Source organism: Caloenas nicobarica, chromosome 1 (assembly GCF_036013445.1).
Source record: "Caloenas nicobarica isolate bCalNic1 chromosome 1, bCalNic1.hap1, whole genome shotgun sequence".
Lineage (NCBI taxonomy): Eukaryota > Metazoa > Chordata > Aves > Columbiformes > Columbidae > Caloenas > Caloenas nicobarica.
Genome location: NC_088245.1, coordinates 146,753,717 through 146,779,875, shown reverse-complemented (window position 1 = coordinate 146,779,875; position 26,159 = coordinate 146,753,717). Strand labels below are relative to the sequence as shown.

Genomic DNA, 26,159 nt, shown 5'->3' with positions numbered 1-26,159 from the left:
TTCTGTTGTTGTCATCATGTTACAGTAATTCCTTTCGCAGACAGAACAAGCACTGATCTCTTCATCTTTCAGCTTCAGGGTCATCACCTCCACCTCGCTTCGGTCCCTAAAACCCTCACTTCCTACTCCTCTCTGCCTTTACACAGCTGCAACTCCTTATCAGCCGCTCCCGCCCAGGCTCCCAGGGGGCTGCAGGCAAGTCCCACAGTTTATCTTCCCGCCCCACCTTCCTCATCAGCACACTTCAGTACCGGGGAGTCAGGTTTCCAGGAAACGAGAAGAAAGCAGAACTTTTGGGGTTTTTTTTCTTAAAAAAAAAACCCCACACTTTAATCTCCCATTATTTAAAGCTGTGGGTCTTCTACTGACACTTGCAAGAAGAGCAAAGAGACGACAAGCCCCGAGCATCCGTCTTCTTAACGAGACGGCGCGGGCCGCCCTTACCTCACGGCATCGCTCGAGGGGCCCAGCCCAGCCCCGCGGCCCCCGGCCGCTACGCCCCCCGCCGCGCCCCGACTCCCTGCCGGGGGCTCGGCCTCAGCCGAGAAGGGGCTCCCCAGAAAAGCGGCGGCAGCCGCGGACCCCCCGGCTGCCGTCACAACCGCACACTGAGGTGAGGGAAGGGGCCGGGACACGCCCCCTTGCGGCCAAGCCCCGCCCACAGCGGCGCGGCGGCGGGAAGCCAGCAGCCTCGAGCGGCCCCGCTGCCGCACCCCGGACGTGCCGGTTCGGCGGGGCCGGGGAAGGAAAGGTGGAGGGAGCCGCTGCGCACAGCGGGAGGAGCGCGGTTGCTAAGGCGGACGGGAGGTGGGTGGGCAGCGCGTCCCGGCAGCGGCAGTTCCCGCGGGGCGGAGCTGCGGCGCGGAAGGGGCGCGGCCCTGACTGAGCCCCCCCGCCCCCTCTTCGCCGCTACCCGCGGGTTCAACGACACCGGCGCAGCGCGTGCGCGCGGGGGCCCGACCGCCTCTCGGGGACGCGCCCGCCGTGCCGGCCAATGAACGCGTCGTGGGCGGGGCGTGGGACTCTGCGTGCACGCGATACCGGCTCCGCCCCGGCTCTCGCGAGACGCCGGCGGGGCGCGGCCAGCGGGGGCAGCGGGGAGCGGCGCGGCCGGCGTGGCGTGGCGGAGAGGTGAGTGGGGGCTGCGTGTCGGGGCTTCGGCCGCTTGCGGCGGTGCGGCCGGGGGAGGGTCGGGCTTTCTCTAGAGAGCTCGCCAGGAGCTGGGTGGGTGAGCAGGCGGCCGTTGTTCTGTAACGGCCGCGCGAAGGCGCGTGGCGCCTGCGCGGTGTCCCGCCGGGGGCCGGCCCGCCTCGCCCCGTCAGCCGGCGGCGCCCCTCGGGCCCTCTGCGGGCGGGCTCTGGCGGGTGGTGTCGGCCAGACCTCCGACGCCCCTCCCTGGGAGGGTGGGCGGGCTCCGGCCCAGCCAGCGGTGCTGAGAGCCCTCCGGGAGCGGCCGCGGGTGCGGGCCCACTGTTGCGTAGGGAACGCTTGTTGGCACCCAGGCTTCCACAACCTGGGGGGCCGAGGGCCCTCCGGGGACCTCAGGCTGTTGTGTAGACTGGCTGGGGTTGGTTTTCCTTCGTGTTTGGTTGGAGGACAAGTCTCCCTTAGCCCCAGCTCAGCAGGGCTTCCTCCCTCTCCCGAAGACCTAGTGTTCTTCAGCCTGCACTAGCAAGGCTCTTGTTTCTTCTGGAAATACAAGAAAGAGGAATAGAAAGTTTTAATGGAGAGACTTTATAGTTAGCAGCTTCAGGGAGAGTGACTCAAGATACTGCAGATCAGAGGAGCTGTGACTGTTGCAGTAAGTATAGCACTGCTGATGTTACATTGCACTTGGAGTGCTGCCGTGGTGTTGGTACTTTGCCCATCGCTACTTAAAATGCTTTCTTGCCTCTATATGTGTAAGGTGTTTACAAAGACAGTGGCTCCGGTAGTTTGACTATTTTGAAATACAGCCAAGAGTACACCGGAACTCAAACTCAGCACATCAGATTTGTGGCCTGCAGGTTAAGAATCTGGTTAGGGTGACTGTGCACTGTCTCTGTTTTTCAACTATTGTTTGTTACAGTGACAGGTTTTTGTAGTGTAACTTTATTAGGGAGAACAGTCAATTATGTTGCCCCAGCTCTTCATGCACTCCAGTCATAGTACTTTGTGCCTTTTGTAGTGTTTGGATGGGGGAACTTTACAGAAAATTATTTTAGCTGTGTTTCTTCACACAACAATAAGGCAGTTGGTTGTTGGGGGTTTTTAAATACTTTCACTGGCTGCCATAGGGTGGCGTTTGCAGTAGTATTTTTCCTGTGCTAATTGAAGCAGTGTATTGGCCTAATGTGTTTGATGTTGAGCACCTTGTCTTTCTTTTAGCTGAGGAGAGAGGAGTGTTAATTCAGTTTTAAATATGTTAATATGCAGCAGGCATTTAAACTAGTGCTGGAAACTTATATATTGCTTGTTGCTTAGACTTATCTTACACCTCCTCCCAGCAGCCTGGAGCTTTCCAGTTGCATATTCTAATTTCAGAGTATTTATTAAAGGTACGTGGATCTGGCTCAAGACGAGTGTTCCTTTGGAACTGCTGAATTTTACTTCTTTATATTGATACGTAATTTCAGGTTCCTGTGCACTTTCAACAGCTGGCTTTGGGCTTGAGAGAACAGGATTTAGTGGTGTCTTTGTTGCCATCTCTGTGTTCATTGCAAAAGTAACTATCTCTTGTTATGTTCGAATAGCATGGCATTTTGTTTCTCTACAGTGTGAACTGCAAGTGAGAGAGGTCAGGCCTTTAAGTGTTTGTATAAATGTTAATTCAATGTATCTATTTCCACAGCTCTGAAGAGATCACTTTCTAGTTAAAGATGGCTGCTGATACCTCTGTTGAAATACTTCAAAAAGTTCTGGAAAATGAAATACTTCAGACTGCCAAGGTTGTGGAGGAACATCTGGATGCTGAAATGCAGAAGCTTGACCAAATGGATGAAGATGAATTGGAATGCCTTAAACAAAGGAGGCTTGAGGCACTAAAAAAGTCCCAGCAGCAGAAACAAGTAATTCCTGTAGTAATATAGACTCTTGATTTGTAGAGTGTAACAGACGTTTTGGAAATCCCAGGGAAATTGTATATGTGCACTAAGTTTTTTGGGGTTGTGTGTGTTTGGGTTTTGTTTCGGTTGTTTTGTTTTGGTTTTTTTCTTCTTCCACACCTCCCTGTACTTACTAACTTTACATTTTGCAGGAAAGCAAGTGTCTGTCCATGTGTGCATGTTTTGTGTTTTTTGACAGGAGAGAAGAACCTCTGATTTTTTACAATAAGGATAGGATAAAGAGTCTCGTACAAAGATTTGAGTGTGTCCATATTCATTGAACATTGCTATCTGGAAGCATAAGCCTTGTAGGCAACCTAATCATAAGTCTTTAGGCTCCTTAAGCTTCTGAATTCTGGAGATTGTTAGTTATGGAATGTAAGTGATGCATGCTCTTCTGTTGAGGTATTTTGTAGAATAATGATATAGGGTCTTTCCTTGTTCCTGGGGTGGAATGATTTGTCCCACTCCTTCTAACCTAATGAAATGTTGTCTTTGTATGGTATGACTGCTCATTTCTTCTTGCAGGAAAGAAATTCTGCTTTAGTCTCTGATATCCCATGCGTAGTTGTGGTCTTTATGTTCCCCAAAATGTATCTTTGAATATAGTTCTTAGCAAAATTTTGTTAGCATATGGTGTGAGACCTTAATTGTGAGTAGGGAAGCCATAGATTTCTTAGCTTACTCCATCTAAGCAAACCTAAACAAAGAAATAGACTGGGTTTGAGGTAGGTGACTGGGTTAAAAGCAGGTGCTCTGGCTGTGGTGGAACCCACAAAAGTTAATGCCCTGCTTTGAAACGGGAATGCAGTAAAGTGTTATGGCATGGTTGGGATGCTGGAGGACAGGCAGTGAAAGCAGCTTTGATTATCTAAACAAAGAATAAGAGAAAGTGGCATGCTATTTGCGTGTCTTCACAAGTTCAATTTATATTTGATTCTAGTGTTTCCCTTTATCCGAACTCGGAACACTTATGTGTTCTTGGATGCGAACATGTGGTAGTTCACATGTGAAAACTTGTTCATGTCAGTTGATCTTAAGTCACTGTTCTCATGCATTTTCAAATGCAAATTTGAAGTAGGGTACTACTCAGCAAAAGGAGTAAGCTGCCGCAGTATTCTAGAATAGGATTGTGCGGAAGGGAATTAATGCATACCCACTGTTGAAGGTTAAGTCAGTTCTTGATTTGCATCATGATGACTTCTTCATGTGCTCATATTTCTATGCATTTTAAATGTGTATGATGTTCAGGAAATTCTTTGTTCTATCCTAATTTAGCATACAGGGTATTTTTGGCTTGCTTGGAAACCTGTTTGGTTTTTTTTTTTCCCTTCACTCAGCTAGGTCAAAACTGCAAGATCAAGAACAGTGATTTTTCTTCCCCGCCCGCCCCCCCCCCACCACTGGAAACTGAAATTTTTTGTCAAGTTCTGTCATACCACATAACTTCTAATCATTTGGCTTAATTGTAGGTATTAAAACAAGTACTAACTTCCGGTGGTGTAGAACCTGGGATTTTTCTTAAATCTGTTTGTTGAAAATCTAGATCAGCTTTTCCTAAACTGTATTTGCACACTTAATCAGGTGGCTTTTGAAGCTGCCTGTAAATTTTAGCATGTGAAATTCTGTTTCTCCATACATTTTATTACTAATGGTATGTATGTGTTTTCTGGAAGCCCACCTCATATTAAGGTACCTTCAATGTATATTTGATAGATAATCATCATCTGTTGCAGGTGAGTTAGTAGGCTTTTTTTCTCCCTGATTTTTCATAGAGGGAAAAATTCGACAAAATCCATTTTAATACATGTAATGACTTGAATCAGTTTTATACAAGAGTTCTTTGTACAAAAACATTTTAGAGACAGTAGCCCAGCTGTTGATTAACAGTTTTTATCTTTCATTACTGTATGAAATGGGTTTCTACTGCAGGGGCCCTCTTTTATTTTTCTTAAAATCTGTAAAGTTTGCATGACAGGTGCAGGACTAACGACCTCCATACTAATTATTTCCTTTTATGCTTTCCAAAAGGAGTGGCTTTCAAAAGGACATGGAGAATACAGAGAAATTCCAAGTGAGAGAGACTTTTTCCAAGAAGTCAAAGAAAGTAAAAACGTGGTTTGCCATTTCTATAGAGATACAACGTTCAGGTATAGTAAATAAGCTATGCTCAATAAACCTTTTATTTATAGATGTCTACAAAACCAGACATGTTCTTTTGTTCTTTCAAATCCCACAAATGAATATGCATTTTTAGAAGTATTTAAATTCCTTTGCTTTCCAAATCTTTCGACATTTTATTTTATTTTATTATTTTATTTTTTTCCATTCCAATTAATCTGGACATGGTTTGACAATCGTTGATACTCTGTTACATAGCTGGTTAGAATATGAACATATAACATCTTTGACAGTATTTGAGAGAGTACTGTGTTTCATTATTGATTTAGTTTGAGGGAGCCAGCTCTGTAAATGTAGTGACCATACAGGAGCAGAATTTGAAAAGTTTCATTTTGGTTATTCCAAACAGAGGTATTCTGGACAGTTCTGGCAATGAAAATAAAAGTATAAACAAAAACTTGTCTAGACATCTTCAGAATTTAACCTTTTACTTTGAAAGGATCTGTGCATACCAATTACAGCTGCTTTCCCTTTGTGCCTGTGCCTTCGTGATTATGTGAGAGACCTAGATCTGAGAATATGTCCTGACTCAGAATAGGAACCTAAAATAAGATCTCCCACTTCCGTGGAAGAATTTCAGGAGTTCTAGGCTGTAGGCTGTTCCTCACTGAGTCTGTCTCAGTATCTTCTGTTAAAATGCTTTTGCAAAGTAGAGTAGTTTGTTGAAGGAGAAGCCAGTTGTCCTGGTTTTGGTTTGCTGGTTTTCTCTCCCCCCGCAAGGTGTTATATTCTCTCTAGTTTATAAAATATAGACTAAAACAGCCTCAATATAAGAAATTGAAAGAGGTCAAAGCTGGGTTATGCAGTGAGGTATCTTCATCCTATCTTTTCTAATGTAAATGTTTAGGTTTCAGAAATATCCGAAGCAGTTGTATTTGACTAGCTTTTACTTGAAGAACTTGAAAGACTGTCTCTACAAATAAAGCAGCTTAGAACAGGTGTGGGTTGTTTGGTTCTTGTTTCTTGAACCAACAGAGTTTGTAGAGTCAGACGGGAGAAGGAACTTTAGAGAAAGTTCTTTGTAAAATGTGTTGTGCTGATGACCAGCTTGAAGCTAGTGTGTCAGGTTTACCAACCACAATATCAAGTTGCTTTCATCCTTGCCCATGCCTGCTTATTGGTCTACTTGGCTCTCCTCTTGAGTTAAAGGACAGTCACATCATGGAGTTAGCACAGCTAAGCCAAAAAAGAAGACAGTCCAGAAAGTTGAGATTGCAGGTGACAAGTCCACGAACCTCTGCCATCAGGCAAGTATTTTGAGCCATTGATGTTACTGTCTCTTAGCTGAGAAACAATAATTGTATGCTCAGCCCTATTCCATTGCAACAGAAAAGTGAAATATTCTTGCCTATAGCACTGCTGAAGCAGTCTGTGCAAATCACTTGTTTTTCTCTGTACAGTGAGTTACTGCATCTCAGTTGTGGAGATGGTGACTGAAAAAAAAAAAAATCCTCATTGTAGAGAAATTTTTCCAGCTGACAAGCAGTGAAGCTAGAGCAGGAAGAATAGAAGTCAGAGGGAAATTTCATCAATAAACGCAGGCCTCAAGAAATGAGAGAGGCTTTCAGGTGTATGTGGGAGTAATTAGGAAGAAATAAGAGAAGCGGATGGTGTAATTGTGCGATAAAGGTGCTCCAGATTGTTATTCTGTTAGCCATTAAATCCAGCTACCTTTGAAACATAGTTTCTCTTGAAACTAAATTCTTAATTACAATGTCATGTCTGAGCAATTAGCATGATAGAACTAGCTCTTTATTGTTCCTTTTAAACTTTCTCTAAAATACATATTCTTCAGCTTCTTGATTCTAACACTTTATATTTTTTTTTTCCACAGGTGCCAAATAATGGACAAACATTTGACTGTATTGGCAAAAAAGCATGTTGAGACAAAATTCTTGAAACTGAATGCTGAAAAATCTCCTTTCTTGTGTGAGAGACTGCGCATCAAAGTACTTCCCACTCTAGCACTAGTAAAAGATGGAAAAACACAAGACTATATTGTGGGATTTACTGATCTCGGTAACACTGACGACTTCACTACAGAGACCTTAGAATGGAGATTAGGCTGTGCAGACATAATTAATTACAGGTAATTAATTGTTTTGTGATTGTTATTTCAAATACAGTGCAAGGAGAACATACTTGCAGACAGCAGAATCTGTAAAAGTTTGTAACTTTGTCTGGTATGTTGTATGCTTAAAATACCTGGGAGTTTAATCCCATTATGTAATCTCTGCGCTTTGGCAAGGGAGAGAAGAGAGTATCTTTTTGGTGAAGTATCAAGACATTATAATGAGCATTACATTGTCCTTTTGTACAGTACAAAAGAGAATTCTTGCCATGAGGTGTATCGAGTAGCTACACTGCTTTGATACAGTCTCTCAGTCATGCATCTAATGTAATCCTTTTTGAATCAGCTATAGATGCTTAGATATCACAGTTGCAATGTGGTAAAGTTGAAGCATTTTTAATTCACTTCAGAGAAAACTCACCAACTCGTCCTTAAGCTGCATCTTAGTCCATATTACATAGCTGAATATGCTTATTTGTTATTTGTTTGGGTTTTTTTTTCCAATGAACAGTACAGAAAGTGAAAATAAGTTGCAGAAGTGCAAATAAATTCATTGTGTAGCAGTACAACATAATCATAATAAATCCCACATGTAAGACTACAGGGTAGAAGGCAGTAGAAAATATAACTGTCACCACAATAGCCTAACTACAAGAGAATTATTTACCAGAACTGTCTGCTTTGCTTTCCAGTGTGGCTAAACCATTATCTTTTGAAGTTAATTTTGCTTTGAATTTGTTTGGCTTTTTTTAATAATATTATTTTGAACTTATTATCTGAACTTATTTAATATCTACTTTCCAAATTTTGTCAAGAAGTGATGGTGTATCTTAAAGGCAAAGAAACTACTGCTCAGTTTAGCTTAGTAGCTGTTGAACTTCAGATGAAATGACTGAAATGGAAATACATAATTCAAAACAAGTGGTAATACCCACTTCCCAGTTCAGTAACAAGCAAATACGCAGAGGAGTGTAAGGCAGCTTGGTTATATATTCTAGACAGCAAGAGCCTTTTATGGGAGAAATCTTTCAGTGGAGTTGTACGAAGCTGCACTGAATTTGCTTAATATTAGTACATTGGCTTACAGCATAATACTATTATACATCCTACTTGACTTTGCTGGTACTGTGTGTTCTGCTTTTAGCTCTTTGTGGAGTGAGGGATTTTTTTGGTTCTTTGTTCCTTTTGCCAGATCCTGAGTTTGGTACCCTGGCTTTGCAAATTGAGCCACAATATCTGCACAGCCTGGGAGATCCATTCCAGGAGACATCCATTTATGTACAAGCGTTACACTTCTACACTGCTCTGAATGTAATGTCCCACTCTGTGAAGGTCTTGAAAAGGAGATAGTCCTACTCAGAGCCTAGAAACAGTTCTTTTCCTTCAGCCTATGGGATAGCAGATGGTGAAAGGACATACTGTATTTAGGGAAAAAACTGTTCAGGTCACATCGTTTGGCCAAAATCAGGATTTAAGTGATGTCTTGAGTTATTACTGACCTGTAATTAACTAGCAGTCTGTGCACTGTTCATCTAGGATCAATATCAGAAAAATGGTATTTACAAAATCTTAATGCCTACAAATTTCTAAACAGCCTTCTATAGCTCATTCCAGAAGGTTTTAATTGCTTGCTCACTCACACTTAAATGCAAACCCCTAGCAGGTCATGTGAGTGGAAGCGTGCACACCCTCTTCTGAGCAAGGAGAGGGGATTCACCTCCATGTGCACCCCCACTGTAGGAGATGTGGGTGCTCCATATGGGTGCTCCAGCTTTATGTGAGCACCTGCTGTTCCCAACAGCCCACAAACACCTGCACTGGTGAGAAAGGCCCCACAGGGTCATACACACACGCTGAGGTGCGAGTCTCTCCACACTCCCTTAACTGGAGTACACTGTCTGATGAGGAAGCTACTCTGTCTGGCCTAGGCAGAGATAGGACAAGGTGACTTCTGGCAGTACAAAACCCCATTTTGATTCATCTGTTTCTACTCCAAAGTCCCTGTTGGAAATTTTAGCTTCTTTTGTACTTCTGGCTCTGTACTTGTTTTGAAAAATCTCTCTGTAATTCCCTGGTTTAATCTGACAGATGGTTGTCTTTAGCATGATCAGTTTGCAGCAAAGCCCTTTCAGACAGTTTTTCTTTAGAGCTCCACTCACAAGTACTGTTTATGCTCACACTCTGCTCTTATCCAGGTCATTTTGCCCAGGACATGCTATGCTAGCAACACCACAGTGCTACTTAGGATGGCTTTAGGGAGTAGGGGTTTTGTTCTCTTACAGTGTTTTTCTGGAGAAACAGGTAATTAGAGATGCTACTTACTGTCTGTGGGAATACAGCTTTAATCAACATGTCTTTCTCTTTTCCTCTAGTGGAAACTTGATGGATCCACCTTTTCAAAGTCAAAAGAAATTTGGAACAACCTTTACAAAGTTGGATAAGAAGACCATCAGAGGAAAGAAATATGATTCAGATTCTGATGATGACTAGAACAGCTAAATGTATTTGTAAATCATCTTTTGTTTACGCTTGGTACATTTCTAAGAATGTTTTTTATGAAGCTTACTGCTTTTCATTACATCTGCACATAACGCTAATTTTTCTATACAGTTTTATACAACTGAGTCATAGCAAAAAAAAAAGGCTCGAATATTTTTTTTTCCTCTTTTGGAAGCCATTTATAATTCAAAAATCTGAGTCCTAACAAAATAATGTGGCAAATAATGAACTTCGTCTTGTATAAGTTTATGAAGTGTTTTGAAGTAATTGTTAGAACAAACTGTACCAAGTCAGACCAAAGGTCCCTCTGGCCCAGCATCCAGTCTCAGTGGCCAAAAGCAGATGCACAAGGAAGAGTAAAAACAGGGTGATTAGATAGCAATGCTTCCCTACAATAAGCAGTCTGTGGCTTGGGGAGCTCTGTATCTGAGAGCATTCGCTGGTTAAAATTATGGAAGAAAAATATCTTTAAATCCTCGTAGCATCCACATCATATGGCACGAGTCCACAGTTCAACTGTGTTGTGTGAAGAACTACTAATTGTTTTCCTTGAATGTGATAGTTGCAGGTTTTTTCTAATTTTCATTATTAAAGGAGATGACAGACACTTAAAAAATATTTTTGCTTATCAGTTTCTCTGCCAGTTGTCTTTTAAAGTTTGTTATTACTTACATTATCAGTAAAGCACCACAAAATTATTAGTAAAGGAATTGCGCATTTTAACAAATGATTGCTTATCTTATGGTGCCATATCATGACATTGAATAACTTAACTACATTGCACTATAAGTTGTAAAAACAGTCATAACTTCTGTGAAATATGAAATAGATGGTCAAGAGAAATGCTCTTTTACCATCTATGTACGCTGCATGTTAAAGCTGATCCAGTGGGTAATAGCACATAGGAACAAGCATATGGAAAACAGCCTTGTTCGCAGGTTTGTATAATTATGTGGTTTTGAATGTGTGGATTTTATAGCAGATGCTTTGTACAAGAGAGTAGAATAGAGAGAAGTATTTGGGAGAAACCTTGATCCGTTAAATTTAGATATAGAGCCGCATACTGTGTACTGTTCTTCAGTAATGGACAGAATTTTCAAGGGAGATGTTCCTTGGAACATAATGTAAAATTTCTGGCTAGGTGAAGAGTTGGTGAGGTTTTGTTTTAAAAAAAAATTGCTGTGCGTCAGAGGACCCTTTTGAGGTGGTACTTTGAATCCAATTGGCCCAAAAAGCAGTGAAGTGGGTCTAGGCAGTCTTGTGGCCTTGTAGTGGAGAACACTTGTGATTGGGCCAGCCCAGCAATACATCTCTGTAAGTTTAAAAAATTTATATTTTATTTCTGTTCGTGTATACTGAAATAAAATTATTTTAATTCTAATGTTGACTTTTGCATCCTTTCAAATAAGATGGTCTAGGTGCTGTGGGTTATTTTTTTCTTTGAATAAGGTCCATCGGAAAGTTGTCTGTGCTCTTTCTAGATTTCTAGCAAACTACATACCTTTCTGTGTAACATTAAGGCATCACTCTGGGAAGGCAATCGGCTTAAGATGTACACAGCTGCCTGTTAGTCTCCTAGAAGCACAAAGTAGACTTGCTTTGAGTGGATCTCCTTTTTAATACACAAACTCTCTGAATGCACTAGAAAGTGCTCTTTTTATTTCTTTTTTCATGCAGTTGCATGAAATTTAATTTAGGAAACCAATGTTCGTACAGCATTTTTAAGAGTGCCTGAGCAGGACTCATCTCTGAGTCTTAATTATGTTGAATAGGCCATGTTAGACAAAATCACGTCTAACGTAGTTGTGGAAGCACAGGTGGGCTTGTCAGGATTCCAGCACGATGCGTTGTTAGAGGTTACTCAGTTCCATGTGCGAATAGTCCCATTACAAGCTCAATGCAAATCCTTACCAGAGTCTGGTTTCATGTCACTTTAAACTTCTGGTTTTCTTTGAGGTTAATCTTCAGCTGGATCTCTTCCTTCTTCTGGTTTGTAATATGGCCACCTGCAGTCCAGTGCTGATAGAAGGAATGTGTGGTTTGGGTAAAGTTGAGACTGTGCTAGTAAGTTTACATTTATTTTGAAGTAGCAGCCTCATGGATCTGTCTGCTTCAAGTCTTTAGTGTCTGCCTTCTGCATCTTCTGTCTTGAATGAAGATTAAAACTGTCTTTGAACAGTCCCCTTGGTAAGATCTCTGTTCTTGATCTGCGTATTACTGTAAGATGGACAGTCCAAATCCAAGAATTTTATTTTGACTGAAAGTCAAAAGGTATTTAAGATCTGAAAAAATCTTTTGAGTAGTGAGAAACAAATTATTCTTCTGCAGTAGAGCTCAGTAATTTTGCAGTGTGGATTAAATAATGAAGTATCCATGACAATAAGACCTGGGTCAGCAAGCTAGAAGTGTAAACAATACAGAGAACACTAACTCAAATAAATGTCAGCTGTACAGACTTGAAAAGCACAAAGCTTAACTGTGTCAATGCAATCTAGTGACAATATGGCTGATAGATGAGAAGATGATACGCAATATCTAGAAAGGACACAGGTTGCATGTGATAAATTGCTTACAGCAGGTAGACTGTATATGTAAGGACATGACTAAATAAGGCTCCCAAGCCTAGACTAATCACAAAATGGTACCTGGTCTGGCACGTGTTAGCCATGAAAGGGTGTTATACAATAAAGAGATGAGAAATGATCGCATATAGCTTTTGAAGTTATGGGGCTTATTGTGTGAACTCAGCGTGTAACTTTAGTAGTGATTAGTGCTTGAGTCTGTGCTTGATGCTGACATGTAGTAATCATTAAAGAAATAAAAATAACAACGAAACAAGATCTGGGTTGCTCAGCTGTTAATGGTAGATTATTTGGACTTGACGGGACACTGTTTTATCGCTGATTGATCTCGTGTTATGCTTGTGATGGTCTGCTCGAGAAATCTACCTAGAAGTGCAGAGTTGAGATTTGGGAAGTCATTGAGGGAGACAGAGTCAAAAGATGAATTGATGCTTTCCAGTCCTCTGTTCCAAGTAATACATGTTGTGCTACTTCCCATCCAGAAATTCTAAAATAAATACTTCCCTACAGAAGCTTCTATAGAAAATTTGGGCTTTGACCAGCACAGTCTTCCATGTAAGAGTAAAGCCAGTGTCCTCAAGCCAGCGTGAGGGATGCTGTCATTTTGTTTCTCACACACACAAACAAGCACAAGTTGATGCAGAGAAATAATACGGCTTTTGTACTTATTGCATATTCAATAGCTGTGTATTCCACTGTTTTAAAGGGAAGTTGTGTCAGTAGTGGGTTGATCTGTCTCTTTAGAACAGCTGTATACAACAGTTTAAGAGTGAGGGTTACACTCCAGAGTTTAAGGAAAGCCTCTCTAAGAATCAGAATTGAAGGGTACTTGGTGTTACAGTAGAATATTGTAGGAGGTGGATGTTGCCCCTGAGTCCCCTTTAGAGGCTGAATAGATAGATAGGTTCCACCACACTTGAGCAAATTACTGCTCTGAAGGTCTACTCTGATCTTTTGTTTGTGGATCATACTTTGGAGCCTTCAATGGTTAAGGCTGTCAAATGTGATTGTGGTGATCCAAGACATTCCAGTCTCACAGATGTTCCTTGTTACCTGTCCCCATGGAGAGCACCATTCTATATCGTACACTGCAAAGGGAACATATGCCCATACCTTTTTCATCAATTTAAGCTAGTGCATCAAACTGCCTATGTAGTACATAAGAGACCAGAGCATCACCAAAAAAACTCTTGTTCAAATTTGGTGGATTAATTTTATGTGTGTGTACACCGAGAGATGTTTGCCGCTTGTTGATGAAAGCGGGTAGTTAAGAAAACTTCCTTTTAGCGATCCCATGAGGTGCATATTCCAATGCTACATTTTTTTGGATTGGCTATTACAGCAATGGCTTGACCTGTCTAAAATAAACCACCGCTGATCCAGGAGCCATGTAGCTGTGTCAGCTTGGCGTTCAGTCTGTGCTAATATACTTCGCCTTTTTGAACACAACCTGTTCAGGCATCATCTGCCTGGTGGTATGATTTCACAATGTGACTCTTAAAGGTTTGAAAACTAACTTAACTGTTTCACAAACCATGCAATCTTCATTTTATGACTGGTTTTTCCCAAGTTGATGGTGTATGCAAATCAGGTGGTTGTAATACACAAAACCACATCAATTCCTTTTCTGATCTTCCTCCTTCTTGCTAATTATTTCTTTTGTTAGGGTGCTGCCCTACAAAAAATTCTGAAACTGTTTCCTGTTTGGTTTCTAAAATGTTGACAGTGCTCAATGCTTTGTATCATGAATTCCAGGCACACAGAAATGCTGTTAATAGTTATCATGATTAATGGGTAAAGTTAATAATTATTAATGGTGTTAGTTTGACATCCCTGTGAGTCATGAATGTCCTATCCTCATTTTGTATGTGGGAAACTAAGACATAACTAGCTCTACTGAAGGATCCAGGAACATCAAGGATTAGATGCTCCAATATCTAATTCCAGTCTCTTCCTGGAATCCAGATTTTGCGATTGGGCATGTCAGTTTCCTCTCCAGCGGATAGTGCTCCGGGTCAGGATCCAGGGCATCCAGAAGGCTGATGAATGCTGCCAGAGTGAGCAACTACAAAATGTTTTACCCAAGTGCAGCGTTCCTCTCCACCCTCACTTCTATCATCACAGCGTCAGGCTTGTGGGACTGGAAAGAGGGAGCAAGAGAAAATGTGACTTTGTGGCTTATGGATTTGAGGGGAGATGGGGTTCTCCTCCCCATTCCCAGTGCTTTGTTTATTTTCCACACTTACTACAAAGTATTCTGTTGATTTTTCTTTTCCCATCTCCCTGTTCAATATGAAACTTTCTCAGGAACATGAAGCTCATGCAACTGTGTACCTACAGGGGCTCTAGAGCCATTCTCTTGTCTTCCCACTGACTTCTCTGTCTCTAGTGTTCTCTGCTGTGCAGTAACACAACTCTGACAGGCTGGAGAATGAACCGACGTGCATCCAGTCTTGGTGAGGGACGTGATTTACAGAAAAGGGAGGTTAGTGTAGGTTTCTGCTTTCTTGAGGTTATCTTCTAAGATTGGCCTTGCTTCTGCCATGGCTGGTTTAAGCAAAGTGGACATCACAGCCACTTTTTGTGAGTAAATGCTTGAGTGTGCACTGAAAACTCCCACTGACAAAGATTTTGGCACTGGGACACAGAGTCCAGTGACCAGACTTGAGGACGTAAGGACCAAGCTCCTCTGACTGGGCCACTTCAGACTCAAAGAGGAGTGGAATTATGTCTCAGCTTTGGAGCCTCGTTTATGACCGTATCCTGCTTTGAACGTCAAATGACTCACTTTAGGTGATAGATCTGTTTTTAAGCTGGGATGTGAACTCAGGTCTCGTAAGATCCAGTCCAGTGACCTTTTTGCTAGAACACCTTTCCTACAGTAAAATTCAGGCTTGTTTTAGAGAACAGAAGGAAAATACTTTTCTTCCTCCCTCATAAACACTTCTGATCTTAGTTGTTTTTATGTGATGGCTCAAGAGATGCTTCGTACAGAGCAGGACATCATTTCAGTACCCACCTGCATTCTTCAGAAAAGCAGGAGAAAGGGATTGGGGCCCTCAGTATCCATTCACTTTGGAACATAGTGCAAACCGAGAGCCTCACGTCTTACAAGTTAAAGATCTTTGCTGTCATTACTTACAGGTACACTAGATGCAGAAAAGACAGTCCGTGGGAATGTAATTACTAAACTGGCTGTATCTCTTTAAAAGTTGGGAAAGACAACTCTAGAGGGTGCGTTTGAGATGATGACAGAGATGCATCTTTAACTGGCCAGTTAGTGGTAGGCATCCAACATGTGTCAGCTGTTTCCCTATAAAGCAGTTATAAAGTCTATGAATACCTGGCGTTACCTATAATTACATCCCAGACAAAAGGAACAACCTGAGAAATGCATCTGCCTGCCGATGTTATGAAACCAGAGCTGAGACTCACAACAGACACAGTAATTAGTACGGGTATTGTTCTAGGTAATTTTAGATAGCATTCTCACCACCCAGTAACATGGGATGATATCACCCTAGACCTGAAGGAGAATGGCATGTGCAAATACATAATGCTTTTCAAAATGATGCTCCATTTTGATCACATCTCTGTTAAGTGGGATGATAAAAAAATCACCCTGGTAGGTCACTTGGCATGAGGCGTGGGGGAAAAAAAAGAAACGTTAAAATCTGTGAGTAGGAAAGAACTGGTGGTATTGAACCTTGGTGTGCTTTAGATCACAGGTGTACTCCTTTCTAGCTTATATAAAACAGGTGGAAAATGCTCTTCTGTTGGGTAGCATTTGTGTCCACTCTGTACTCCCTTCAGCTCAGTGTAATTAATGGTGTCAGCAAGAGACCATGTCTGTGGTCACTGGCTGGAGCTTATTGCCAGGATGTCCCCCTGAAAAGCAGGATGTTTTCCTGCTTCTTAAGCTTAAGAAGATGCAGATACCATTTGCTGAGTGAACTTCTCCTCTTTCTTTGACTTTCCATCCCCTCCCTCCCAATCAGATGCTGTGCTGACCAAGAAGGTGAATAGGTACTGGCATCCTTTGTGTTTAAGAATTACACAACAGCAAAATAGGTTTAAAATTATACAGTTGTTTTTGTGTTTGTTTTGTTTCCTTTTTAAATTATTATTATGTGTCCTTTTTATTTAATATTAATTTAATACATCGTATTTCCATGGCTTTCATATATTTGAGGGCTAGCAGCTTGCTTTCCTTCTCAATGAGAGTCTCACAATATCATATGAACCCAAAAACTTGTGCTTCTAAACAAAATACCAAAAATAATAAAGAAATATATAAAAAGAGGTGCAGCAGTGTTACAAGAGAAGGTAACATTTTTCAGGGACATCAGTCTAGCACAGTCCTAGATATCTATTCATATTTATGAAGTCCAGCCATTTAGAAAGAGCTGCTTTAGACATATACACAAAGATGCCTTCTAACTCATCCCCTCTTCAGCCTGTCGAAAGTAGCACCATACCACAGCTGCTTACATCCCCTCTGTCAGCTCATGGGCTGTCAGAAGTAACTGACACTTCGCATAGTTTTCCAAATTAAATCTAGTGTAAAAATGAAAAATGGTGCTGCAGTAGTGACAGACGCAGCCCACTCTCGTGAAGTGGTCCACCTGAATTTGGGGCTCTGGGTTTACATGCCTTCAGAGATCTTTGAGCAGAAGATCATGTTTTCTAACGTCCTGCAGGTTCCTTTAGGTGGTGGTGCCTTGGATAAGCTCTCTGGCTTAGTGCCCTGCCCCAGTCAATGTATGTGAGCATGACCTTGCTTCCATAGAGGCTTCCTGCTTTTGGCATTCACTCTAAAAGGCAGTTGGCAAATTTTGTGAGGATGAAGAGGTTTTTAGCAAGAAAAAGTCCCATTCATAATGCTGCTGAAAAAAATACCCTCTTCTTTGGCCTTATACTGGAAAAGACATGAAAACAGGGAATCTGCTTCAAGGACCTAAGAGCATACAGCAGAAAAAATAATTGTACCTAAATATATCAACCACCATTCAATGAGTAAATAAGGAGCAATGCAATGCAGAGCAAGCATTAAGAATTCATGTGACAGTATTGTGAAATGTAGAAAATCTGTGATTACGTGGGTAACAAATGAGAGAAAAAATACATAGCGAAGGCAAACAGTATTTAAATTCAAGACTTTATGTTAAGGACCATCAGCAAGTGACCAACACATTAGGAACGAAATCTTACCTAAGGTCAGAGGCTACTTTGTAAAGAAAGATCCCAAGTCATTAGCATGAACACAGGTTCAGTGACAGAGGAACACTAGTTTATTACAGCTACCATGATACTGATTTTATAAAAGGTAACTGGATGTCAATACTAAATTTTTTTCATCTATTTGAGAGACCACATGTCTTTTTAATGGAGATTCTCTTATTCTATAGAAGGCAAATGAATGTATCTACTGGGTTTGTTGCCATCATGCTGTGCAATCTGACCTTTCCCAACTCATTTCTTCTGGCTTTCCTCCCCTCCAGCATTTCTTTGGTCTCTATTTCTTTTTGAAAGAATTAAAGCCACACTTAACACGTGATGTCTTTATTTTCTACCTGTTCTTTCCAAAGATACCACATAGATTCTTAACTTATATTATTTCAAACATTACCTTTTACTCTTTCATAGAATCATAGAATAGTTTGGGTTGGAAGGGACCTTCAAAGGTCATCTAGTCCAAGCCCCTGCAATGATCAGGGACATCTGCAACTAGATCAGGTTGCTCAGAGCCCCGTCCAGCCTGGCCTGGAATGTCTCCAGGGATGGGGCATCGACCACCGCTCTGGTCAACCTGGGCCAGTGTCTCACCACCCTCAGCGTAAAAAATTTCTTCCTCATGTCTAGCCTTTAGTTTAAAACCATCACCCCTTGTCCCATCACAACAGGCCCTGCTAAAAAGTCTGACCTCATCTTTCTTACACGCCCCTTTTAAGCACTGGAAGGCTGCAATAAGGTCTCCCTGGAGCCTTCTCTTCTCCAGGCTGAACAACCCCAACTCTCTCAGCCTGTCCTCATAGGAGAAATTTGAAATGTTAAATCCTAGTAAAAGAATTACTAAGTGATAGTCTAGTCAGAGACACCACAATAAAATACCAGGCTTGAATAGAAAGAATAAACACCTGGCCTTGTAATATTTGGTAAGACGTGTAGTATTGCCATGTTTCACTCAAATAAATGAGTTTTATACTTAAGATTCACTTTAACGCATATCCTAATCCTCCTGTAACAACAGGGCTAAGTTCTCCAGTGAAGCTTCCCTCCATACTAATTCAGGATCTAAGTCCATTATATTTGTGTTTATTCATTTTTCAGGTGATGAGGCACACTTGGTCATCTCCTGTGCTTTACAGACTGATAATCATTGTTGGGTTTTGAACTCACTATCTAGTATCTGGCCAAAACAGTGTTTTCTACCTGCCATGTCTCAAGCCCGAGAGAGACCAATTGGAATAGATGGATTTGTGATGCATCAAATAATGAAGAGAAGGCTACTGGAAGAAAATCTTGCTTTCTTAGCCCCTGCACATGCTGGGCAGAGTCTGGGAAAGGGAAAAATGTGGGGAAGGGGACAGGCTTGAAGGGCTTCGGCCTCCCAGACCTTCTTTCAATCTCCAAGCAACTCAGGTGTTTTATGTACGTGAAAAGTGTCTCAGCCATATGGCGGAAGTCTCTCAAAGACCTTCTGTGTGCCCCCAGTGGCTTCAGCTGCTGAGAGACCAGTTCCCTTCGTCCTCGTTTCAGCTGTAGCATCCTGCCTCCTCAAATTTGAAAGTCAAACCCTGCCTCTGCTCTTGATGGATTCAAGTCACCCTCCTGAATTTGGTTTGCTGCAAGCAATGAAGCAGCGAAATGCTTTTCTTTAATTCTCCTTTTTGGAATTCATATGAAAGTATGATAATTAAAAGCGTGCCAATCTGAAACTGAGGTTCTTAGGGACGTGGTTTAATGACAGTGTTAGGTTAACGGTTGGACTTGATGATCTTCAACGTTGTTTCCAACTAAAATGATTCTATGAAATCGTTGAAGAAACAAGACAAAAAATTCATCCAGAAATATATCCAGACTGATCCCATATACAAAGAGAGCACTAGACAGGGATCTGATTTTTGCCTGGCCTCTGCCACTGATTCACTGTGATGTTTTCTTCAGTCAGTTATTGTGCATCAATGTGCATTTCCTTTCACAGAGTTGTCCTGAGTCTTACTAACCACTACTTGTGCAAATCTTTGGATGAAAGGAATCGTAAGCTCTTAATAAATGTTACTTATTGTACTTTAAAACAAATGTCATCACACTAGGTAGAAATTAACATTCCAAAGCCTGTAGGGTGGGTACCTTTTCATACACATGTATATATATAAGTCATCAAGTGATCTGCCTCAGAGGAAGGCTGATTGAAGACAGGTGAGTCTGAATTCACTCATAGAATACCTATTTAGAGGCAGAAGCTTTTATTTTGCTTTGATTTCGCATTTTAACAATATTGTGACTGTTATACTCTTTCTATTTAAGGCCTGTAATGATTTTTGTAATGGAAGAGAAAAACAAAAAAGGCTGTTAACTTAAAAATTTATAGTATGGGAATTTTCTGCACATGGAAACAGTCACAGCCTGTAGCTTTTGATGTGGCCTTGTATGGATTTGCCATTGAATGAATAGACATTGGGTCAGGCTATATTGATCCAGGCTTGCAAACACTCTTAGAGCTCAAACTGAGCTACTGCATGTACCCGGCTCCAGCCAGGGGTGTTTGCTGGCCTGAATAAGGGACAAGGGAGTCTTTCCAATGACACCGGTGGACTATTTGTGTTTGTGCATCCACGCAGTTTGGTTTGAAGTAGAAATACAGACTGGCTAAAAGGTCACACATTATTAAAATCAATAAGGCATTTTCAAGTGTTAATAGCTTTGCGTGATGATTGCCTACGCAGCTCATGGTGTGTTTTGTGCTTGAAACCCTCTGAGGGAAAAGAAACATTTGTAAGCTGTAAAAAAATGCTCACTTTAAATGCATTCACCAGCAAGCCAAGTACACTCAATGTTTTTTCCAGTCGATAGCTACTATCTGATGACATTTTGGGGTTTTATTAATAAGCACAATAGACACATTTCTTACTAAAGTGATTATCTGCCACTATCACACACAGGAATTAATGCAGACGTGTTATTTCACCAGCAGAATCTTTGCCTTGCATGCCCTTAGCAGAGAGGGTCATATAGCTTATTTTTCCAAAAGCCAGACAAAAATTCCATTGCCTTTTGAACAGAGAGACAAAGGATGCATGCGCATTAGACTTCAAACACCTGTATAATTAAAGCAAAGGTATTGTACCTTCTCACCGTAAAGATGAGCTACTAGTGTTATGGAGGGGCCATGTGAGCAAGTGATACGAAGTGAGAGAGGCTAAAAAATCCCTGCTGTGCCAGGCTGCCAGTGGGGACCTCCCTGCTCCCCAGCTGCCCAGGCTCTGTCCTTCCCTCTCGATGTGATGGTGTAGTGGCACGCAAGATGGAAGAGACATTCAGCCACAGGGGAAGCCTGTGTCCCCCAAACAAGGAGGAAATAAGGGGCAGATGGGGCTCCCATCACTTGCTTCTCCTCCCACTACCACTCTCTGAAGCTGGTGGCTGCATCCCATGCTGGGGGCGAGGGGGAGAGCGTGCTGTAGAGAGGGTGCCTCTGCTCCCCAACCCGTTATCAGCAATGCCACCCCTGTCTGGTGCCTCAGAGTGGCAGCTTCTGGCACAACAAACTTTGCTACGGGGCTGTTGCAAATCAGCACAGATTTCTTCTCATTTTGCAAACCACTCTCTTTCCAGGTGTCCTGGGGCAGCTGAGGAGAGCCATCGCCATGATCCCCACGCTGCTCTTGCTGGGCATTATGGCCCTTGTTGGTGAGCCAGGGTTTGGGTTTGGTTCGCTGTCGAAAGCACCCCAGGATCAGTTTGCAGAGGGACTGGGGAGAGCAGGGGTACGGTCAGCCCTGAGGTCCCTTTTCTGCGGAGCACCGTAAAACCCTGTGTGGCCGAAGGTCCTCGGCTGCCGTATGAGGCTGCCCACCTGCATCCCTTAAACCAGCACATCTGGGGCACAGCACTGACACCAAAAGGGAGGCACAGACATACCTCAACTTCATTTTCCCAGCCAATCGTATTTGATCTCTCTGCCTACTCAGAAATGGCCTCACAAATGTTGCAAGCTGTTTGATGGAGGCTGCTCATTCCTCAGTTATTGCGGAAGCAGGGTGATTTGCCTAGGCTGAGGCAAGAACTCCCCTGAATTAATTCCTCACCAAGTTAGGGAGGGATACAGGAGACATTCCCAGCCAGGGTTCTTGGGTATCACCAGCTGTTAGCTGAGGGGTCACAGACATCAACTGGCATTGAATGGGAAAAACCCCCTCAGATAAATGCAGATGCTGTGGTTCCTCTCTCCCAGACCAACCTTTAGACCTAACAGGGCAGATGTCTATTCATGTAAATTGTCATTAGTTTCACTTGCTTCAACTAATCAAATTAGAAAAGAACAAATTTCTGTTCTCTGGCTTTCTTTGATAATGTTACTGATGGAGAGAGTGGCAATGACGCAAGCACAGCCAACACAAGGTGATATGGGTTACGGGTCTGGATGAATCCCTCATGCTTCACTTGTACTTGCAGCATGCTGTACAGAATTGCTCTGAAATCTTATGTGTTCAAATACCTTCGTTTAATTTTTCAGCTCCATCCATGAGTTACAGTTGCTATGGTGATGTAAGTACTCTTCAAGCCCCCATGACCTCCTGTTCAGCCGTGAGAGCCGCAGACTGTGGTAGGTATCATTCATTGCTTGATTTGGCAACCTGTTTGTGCCCAATAGAGATATGCTTCGTCTTCCATTGTTGCCAAATTAAATGTGGTGCAGCTATTCAGTTATCCAAAAGGAAGAAAGTAACACTTCCTCCCCCAAAATGGCAGGTACTGTGAAGCCTCCAGACCTAGTGGGAAGTGGGAAGACAAATCTCAGGTCCCACAGTCAGGATTCTTGACCTCTAAGCAAAGGGAAATGGCACAACCCCTTCTTCATCAGCCAGGACTTTAGCATCAGCATCCTCGCAAAACTCTGGGGCCTGTCTGCTCAAAGGGAAAGATGAGCAGAGCCAGGTCCTGTGTGCTGTCATGTTGGCTGAGCTGGGCAGTGGTGACCTGCCAGAGACACAGTTTGCAGGGCCAAGGTCCCAGGTGTGTAGCCATTGTACCTCTGGGTGACCTATTTTTGGTAACTCCTTCTCATTTCCCTCTTTCTTGCCTTGTGCTGTTGCCCTGTGTCACTGCACAGCCGACTACATCAGGTTCGTACTGCTGACGCCTACAGGGACTTTGCCCCGTACCTCGGATGTAGGCATCTCCAGGGCAGACAACTGTCTGTGGGTGTCCAAGCATGGATCTGAACCCACTTACTTGTTTCCAAACTGTTTCAAAATTACTTAAAACCAAACAAACAAGAACCAAACTTTTCTATACACAGACTAACAACGCAGCTGTTAACTGCTGTTTGGCCATCAGTAGTAACACACCTCTCGATTTTTTCAAACGCAATTTGAAATTTCACTTTTCCGACTCCAGAGCCGCATTTCTATGGCAGCAAAGGAGGACCATGAATGCATGGTCCCACCTCCTGAGAAGCTGCCCTCTTCCCTTCATCATCTTCGGATGCTGGCACAGCAGCTCCCTGGCAACAGTCAGAGCCAATAGCCAATAGCTGCATTTTCTTCAAAACTCGAATTACTCCTTTGATACACCTGCTCAAGCGGAAAGCGAGGGTTTTGTATGCAAGGGTATATAATTCTGCCCTTTCCTACACTGCAGGACTTGCCATGATACAGAGAACTGCTGAGGCAGATATCGTACGCCTGAGGAAATATGAGATTCCAATTAAGAGAGTAGCCAGAAACCTGTGCTTGGACCCGGCGCTCATTGCTGCCATCATCTCGCAGGAGAGCCGTGCTGGTCTGCTCCTGGACAACGGCTGGGACCAGGAACGGCACAAGTATGGCTTGATGCAGGTACATCAGGATGACAAGTATGAATAACAGAACCGTAAGGTAGTGTATATCCCAGGGCCTTATCGTAGCTGATGACAGTTCTGTGTTCAAGACAGGACTTAATGTGTTCCCTCTGCATCAAAGGTTGTGCTCAAGTGTTGTCCCGAATAAGGTCACTTCAATGAGTCACAGCCTGGAATCACAAAGAAGAGGGGGAAGATACAGTGGTGGTTGTGTTCAGAGGGAAACTCATTATCTTTCTTGACTTTTCTAGCTTGGAAGGCAGCAACAGCAACCTTTCGGAGTGTGGGATAGTGAAGAACACATAAATCAGGGCTCAACTATCCTGGTTCTTGCAATTAATGAAGTACGGGCAAGACATCCTACCTGGACCTGGGACCAGCAGCTGAGAGGTACGCAAGTGGCTATATACTAGAAACAGATATGTTGAGTGATGGAAGGGCTGTGCATTTGTTGGTGTCACTTTTAAGGGAAATAGAGCATCACTCTGGCAGCTTTTACAGCATCTCTTACCAAAAAAACCCCCCAAACAAACAAACAAAAAACCACCAACCAAATGAAAAAAAAAAAAAACAATAAAAACAAAACCACCTCAGAGTTTTCTAGTTTGAAAGAGGCAACCCAAAACTGCAGAACAGCAAGAGGTCTGAATATAGATGCAGTTTCCCAGTTCAAAGTGCTGTCCACAGGGCCCTTAAGTTTCTGACTGCAGAAGAGAGACCGTGGTGGGACATCAAGCTCCTTGGCAGCTTTGCTGGAGTAGGAAGCAGCAGAAAACCAACCCAGCCTGGGAGCTGCTGCTGCAGCATGGATGCACCCCACGTGGGACTGGGCGAAGGGATTTGGCACAGCCTTGGCAGGTCACCCCTTGATTTCAGTGACAAACACCCACAGAGGGCCACTACTTGGAGTGGCTGGGCCACCAATAGTGAATGGCCAGACCCTGGACCTCCTTAGAGTCCCTGGAAAGGGCATTGTGCTCGGTGGATGGGAACAGGTTTCACAAGTGAAACGGCTGTCAGGTAGATAAACAAGGTAGAAAAACAACCAACTGAAAGTCACTGGAGAAGGCAGAAGTTGAGGCACGGCAACACAACAGGCTTGTTGCGTCAGGCAGTTGTGTCCAGGAAGCCTGGAATCCAGGTTTGCTTGCAGTCTGAATTATCTGCATGCTGGTTTGTTCATACTCTCCCATCCTTGCTCTCATGCTGCCTTTTCAGATGACACCCTTTTCTGGGACCAGTGTGCCATTCCCATCATGAGCGTCTTGAGTTCTTCACTATAGAAATAAGGCTTTTGCAAAATCAATCACTTTTCAACAATAATGCACAAGTAGTGATTTCCCAAGCAGTTGTGTAGGTTTGGTGAGGTGCATGGAACTTTGGATGAGGAATTTTTACTTTTAAATCTCCATTTCTTACTTATAAGCCCATAACAACTCCTTCTTAACTCTTTCCAGGGGGAATCTGTACCTACCGTGCAAAAATGGGCAACTACCAGGTCTATGAGGACGACCCGTGTGACAGAGACAACTACTACGCCAACAGTGTGATTAGGCGAGCCCAGTACTTTAAGCGACATGGGTTCTAGCTCATAAAGCCACCCCACCACCGAACCAAGCCTCTACATAGACTAGCCCAGTAGTGACCATAGTACCCAGAGCAGTTCCTTGCGGTTCCTGGCAGGACCGATGCTGGCAGCACTGTCACCAACACTCCACTCACTCCAGCAAACTCCAGCTCCCTGCTGACCAAGGGGCGAGCTCAGTGCTGCATTCCAGGGGACCCACAGGCATGAGATACCACAAGCTCAGGGCCTTTGAAAGGCAGGTGGGGACAGAGCAGCAATATTTAAGTGTTGGATGAGGAAGGTGCCTCTTCCCATTTGAAGCTGAGCCTGAGGTTGTTCATGTATCCTCCACGTGAAGACGTGCAAGCAACTGTCTCTGAGCATTGGCTGTGCTGTTCCCATCTCCTCCATCCATCTCCTTCCCTCTCCGTAGCAAATAAGGGGAAGAAACCCCTGATCTGAAATCTTCCTTCCCCTCGATTGTGCTACATACTGGGCAACGAAGAGACTCAATGAGCCTCTGGTCTCTGCGTGTTTCTGCACTAGCTGTGTATTCCCATGGCCAGCCTTGTGGGGAACAATGCTAAATATACTTCTGTTAGTCTCCCAGTCCATGGAGCCCATGGCCATGGTTCAGCTGGAGAACAAATCAAGGTGAAAAGCAGCCTCACGCATTGGGAAAGCCTTTAAATGGGAAGTACTACAAGTGCCATAGCGGGCATGCAAAACACCTCTCCACTAGAGAGCAGCCCTCCGAGCAGGAGACAGCCTCATATGTAGCCTCCCCAAGAGCCATATCACAACAACAGCATTGGTAAAAAACCTCCACAATCCTTCCTGCTTTAGCTTTGGCACCTCTGTGCTGGGTTTCCCCCCAAGTTTGAAAGCATTTCAGCATCTGTCCCTCTGCCAGGAATCCCAGCTTTGAATGAGGAGAGAATTAGCTCTGGGTTTATAAGCTCTATTTTAAAGTGTTCTTTGATGTGGATGGGTCTGGGTGCAAATTTAGGTTTACAGAGAATAAGAGAGAAAATAAAGATAAATGTTAATCCCAATCTTTTTTTTTTTTTTCCCCAGTTTCTTGGGGCCAGGTGGGCAGCAACCTGCAATT

General features: G+C 43.1%; 2 protein-coding genes across 3 annotated transcripts; both read left to right on the top strand.

Moving 5' to 3' along the window:
• Positions 1-1,046: 1,046 nt before the first annotated feature.
• Positions 1,047-11,215, top strand: TXNDC9 (thioredoxin domain containing 9). Of its 2 annotated transcripts, none has more exons than XM_065644753.1 (5): positions 1,047-1,131; positions 2,831-3,047; positions 5,115-5,233; positions 7,099-7,353; positions 9,708-11,215. In XM_065644753.1, the coding sequence occupies exons 2-5, from the start codon at positions 2,859-2,861 to the stop codon at positions 9,823-9,825; spliced, it is 681 nt and encodes a 226-aa protein (XP_065500825.1). In that variant the 5' UTR covers positions 1,047-1,131; positions 2,831-2,858; the 3' UTR covers positions 9,826-11,215. The 2 variants fall into 2 exon arrangements, with proteins under 2 accessions (XP_065500825.1, XP_065500833.1); XM_065644761.1 differs by lacking the exon at positions 1,047-1,131 and adding an exon at positions 1,704-1,801.
• A 10,035-nt stretch (positions 11,216-21,250) lies between these two features.
• LOC135984422 (lysozyme g-like) lies at positions 21,251-25,069 on the top strand. Its single transcript, XM_065626711.1, has 5 exons — positions 21,251-21,329; positions 22,156-22,245; positions 23,283-23,479; positions 23,733-23,871; positions 24,939-25,069. Exons 1-5 carry the CDS (start codon positions 21,287-21,289, stop codon positions 25,067-25,069), a joined length of 600 nt encoding a protein of 199 aa, XP_065482783.1. The 5' UTR covers positions 21,251-21,286.
• Positions 25,070-26,159: the final 1,090 nt, after the last annotated feature.

What these genes read in the sequence shown, in the direction of transcription:
- TXNDC9 (XM_065644753.1), top strand. Translation starts at nt 2,859, where the DNA reads ATGGCTGCTGATACCTCTGTTGAAATACTTCAAAAAGTTCTGGAAAAT. An exon ending in AGTCCCAGCAGCAGAAACAA is followed by an intron (nt 3,048 to 5,114) that starts GTAATTCCTGTA and finishes GCTTTCCAAAAG; the next exon opens with GAGTGGCTTTCAAAAGGACA. An exon ending in TATAGAGATACAACGTTCAG is followed by an intron (nt 5,234 to 7,098) that starts GTATAGTAAATA and finishes TTTTTTCCACAG; the next exon opens with GTGCCAAATAATGGACAAAC.
- LOC135984422 (XM_065626711.1), top strand. Translation starts at nt 21,287, where the DNA reads ATGATCCCCACGCTGCTCTTGCTGGGCATTATGGCCCTTGTTG. An exon ending in CGTGAGAGCCGCAGACTGTG is followed by an intron (nt 22,246 to 23,282) that starts GTAGGTATCATT and finishes CCTACACTGCAG; the next exon opens with GACTTGCCATGATACAGAGA. An exon ending in CTGGGACCAGCAGCTGAGAG is followed by an intron (nt 23,872 to 24,938) that starts GTACGCAAGTGG and finishes AACTCTTTCCAG; the next exon opens with GGGGAATCTGTACCTACCGT.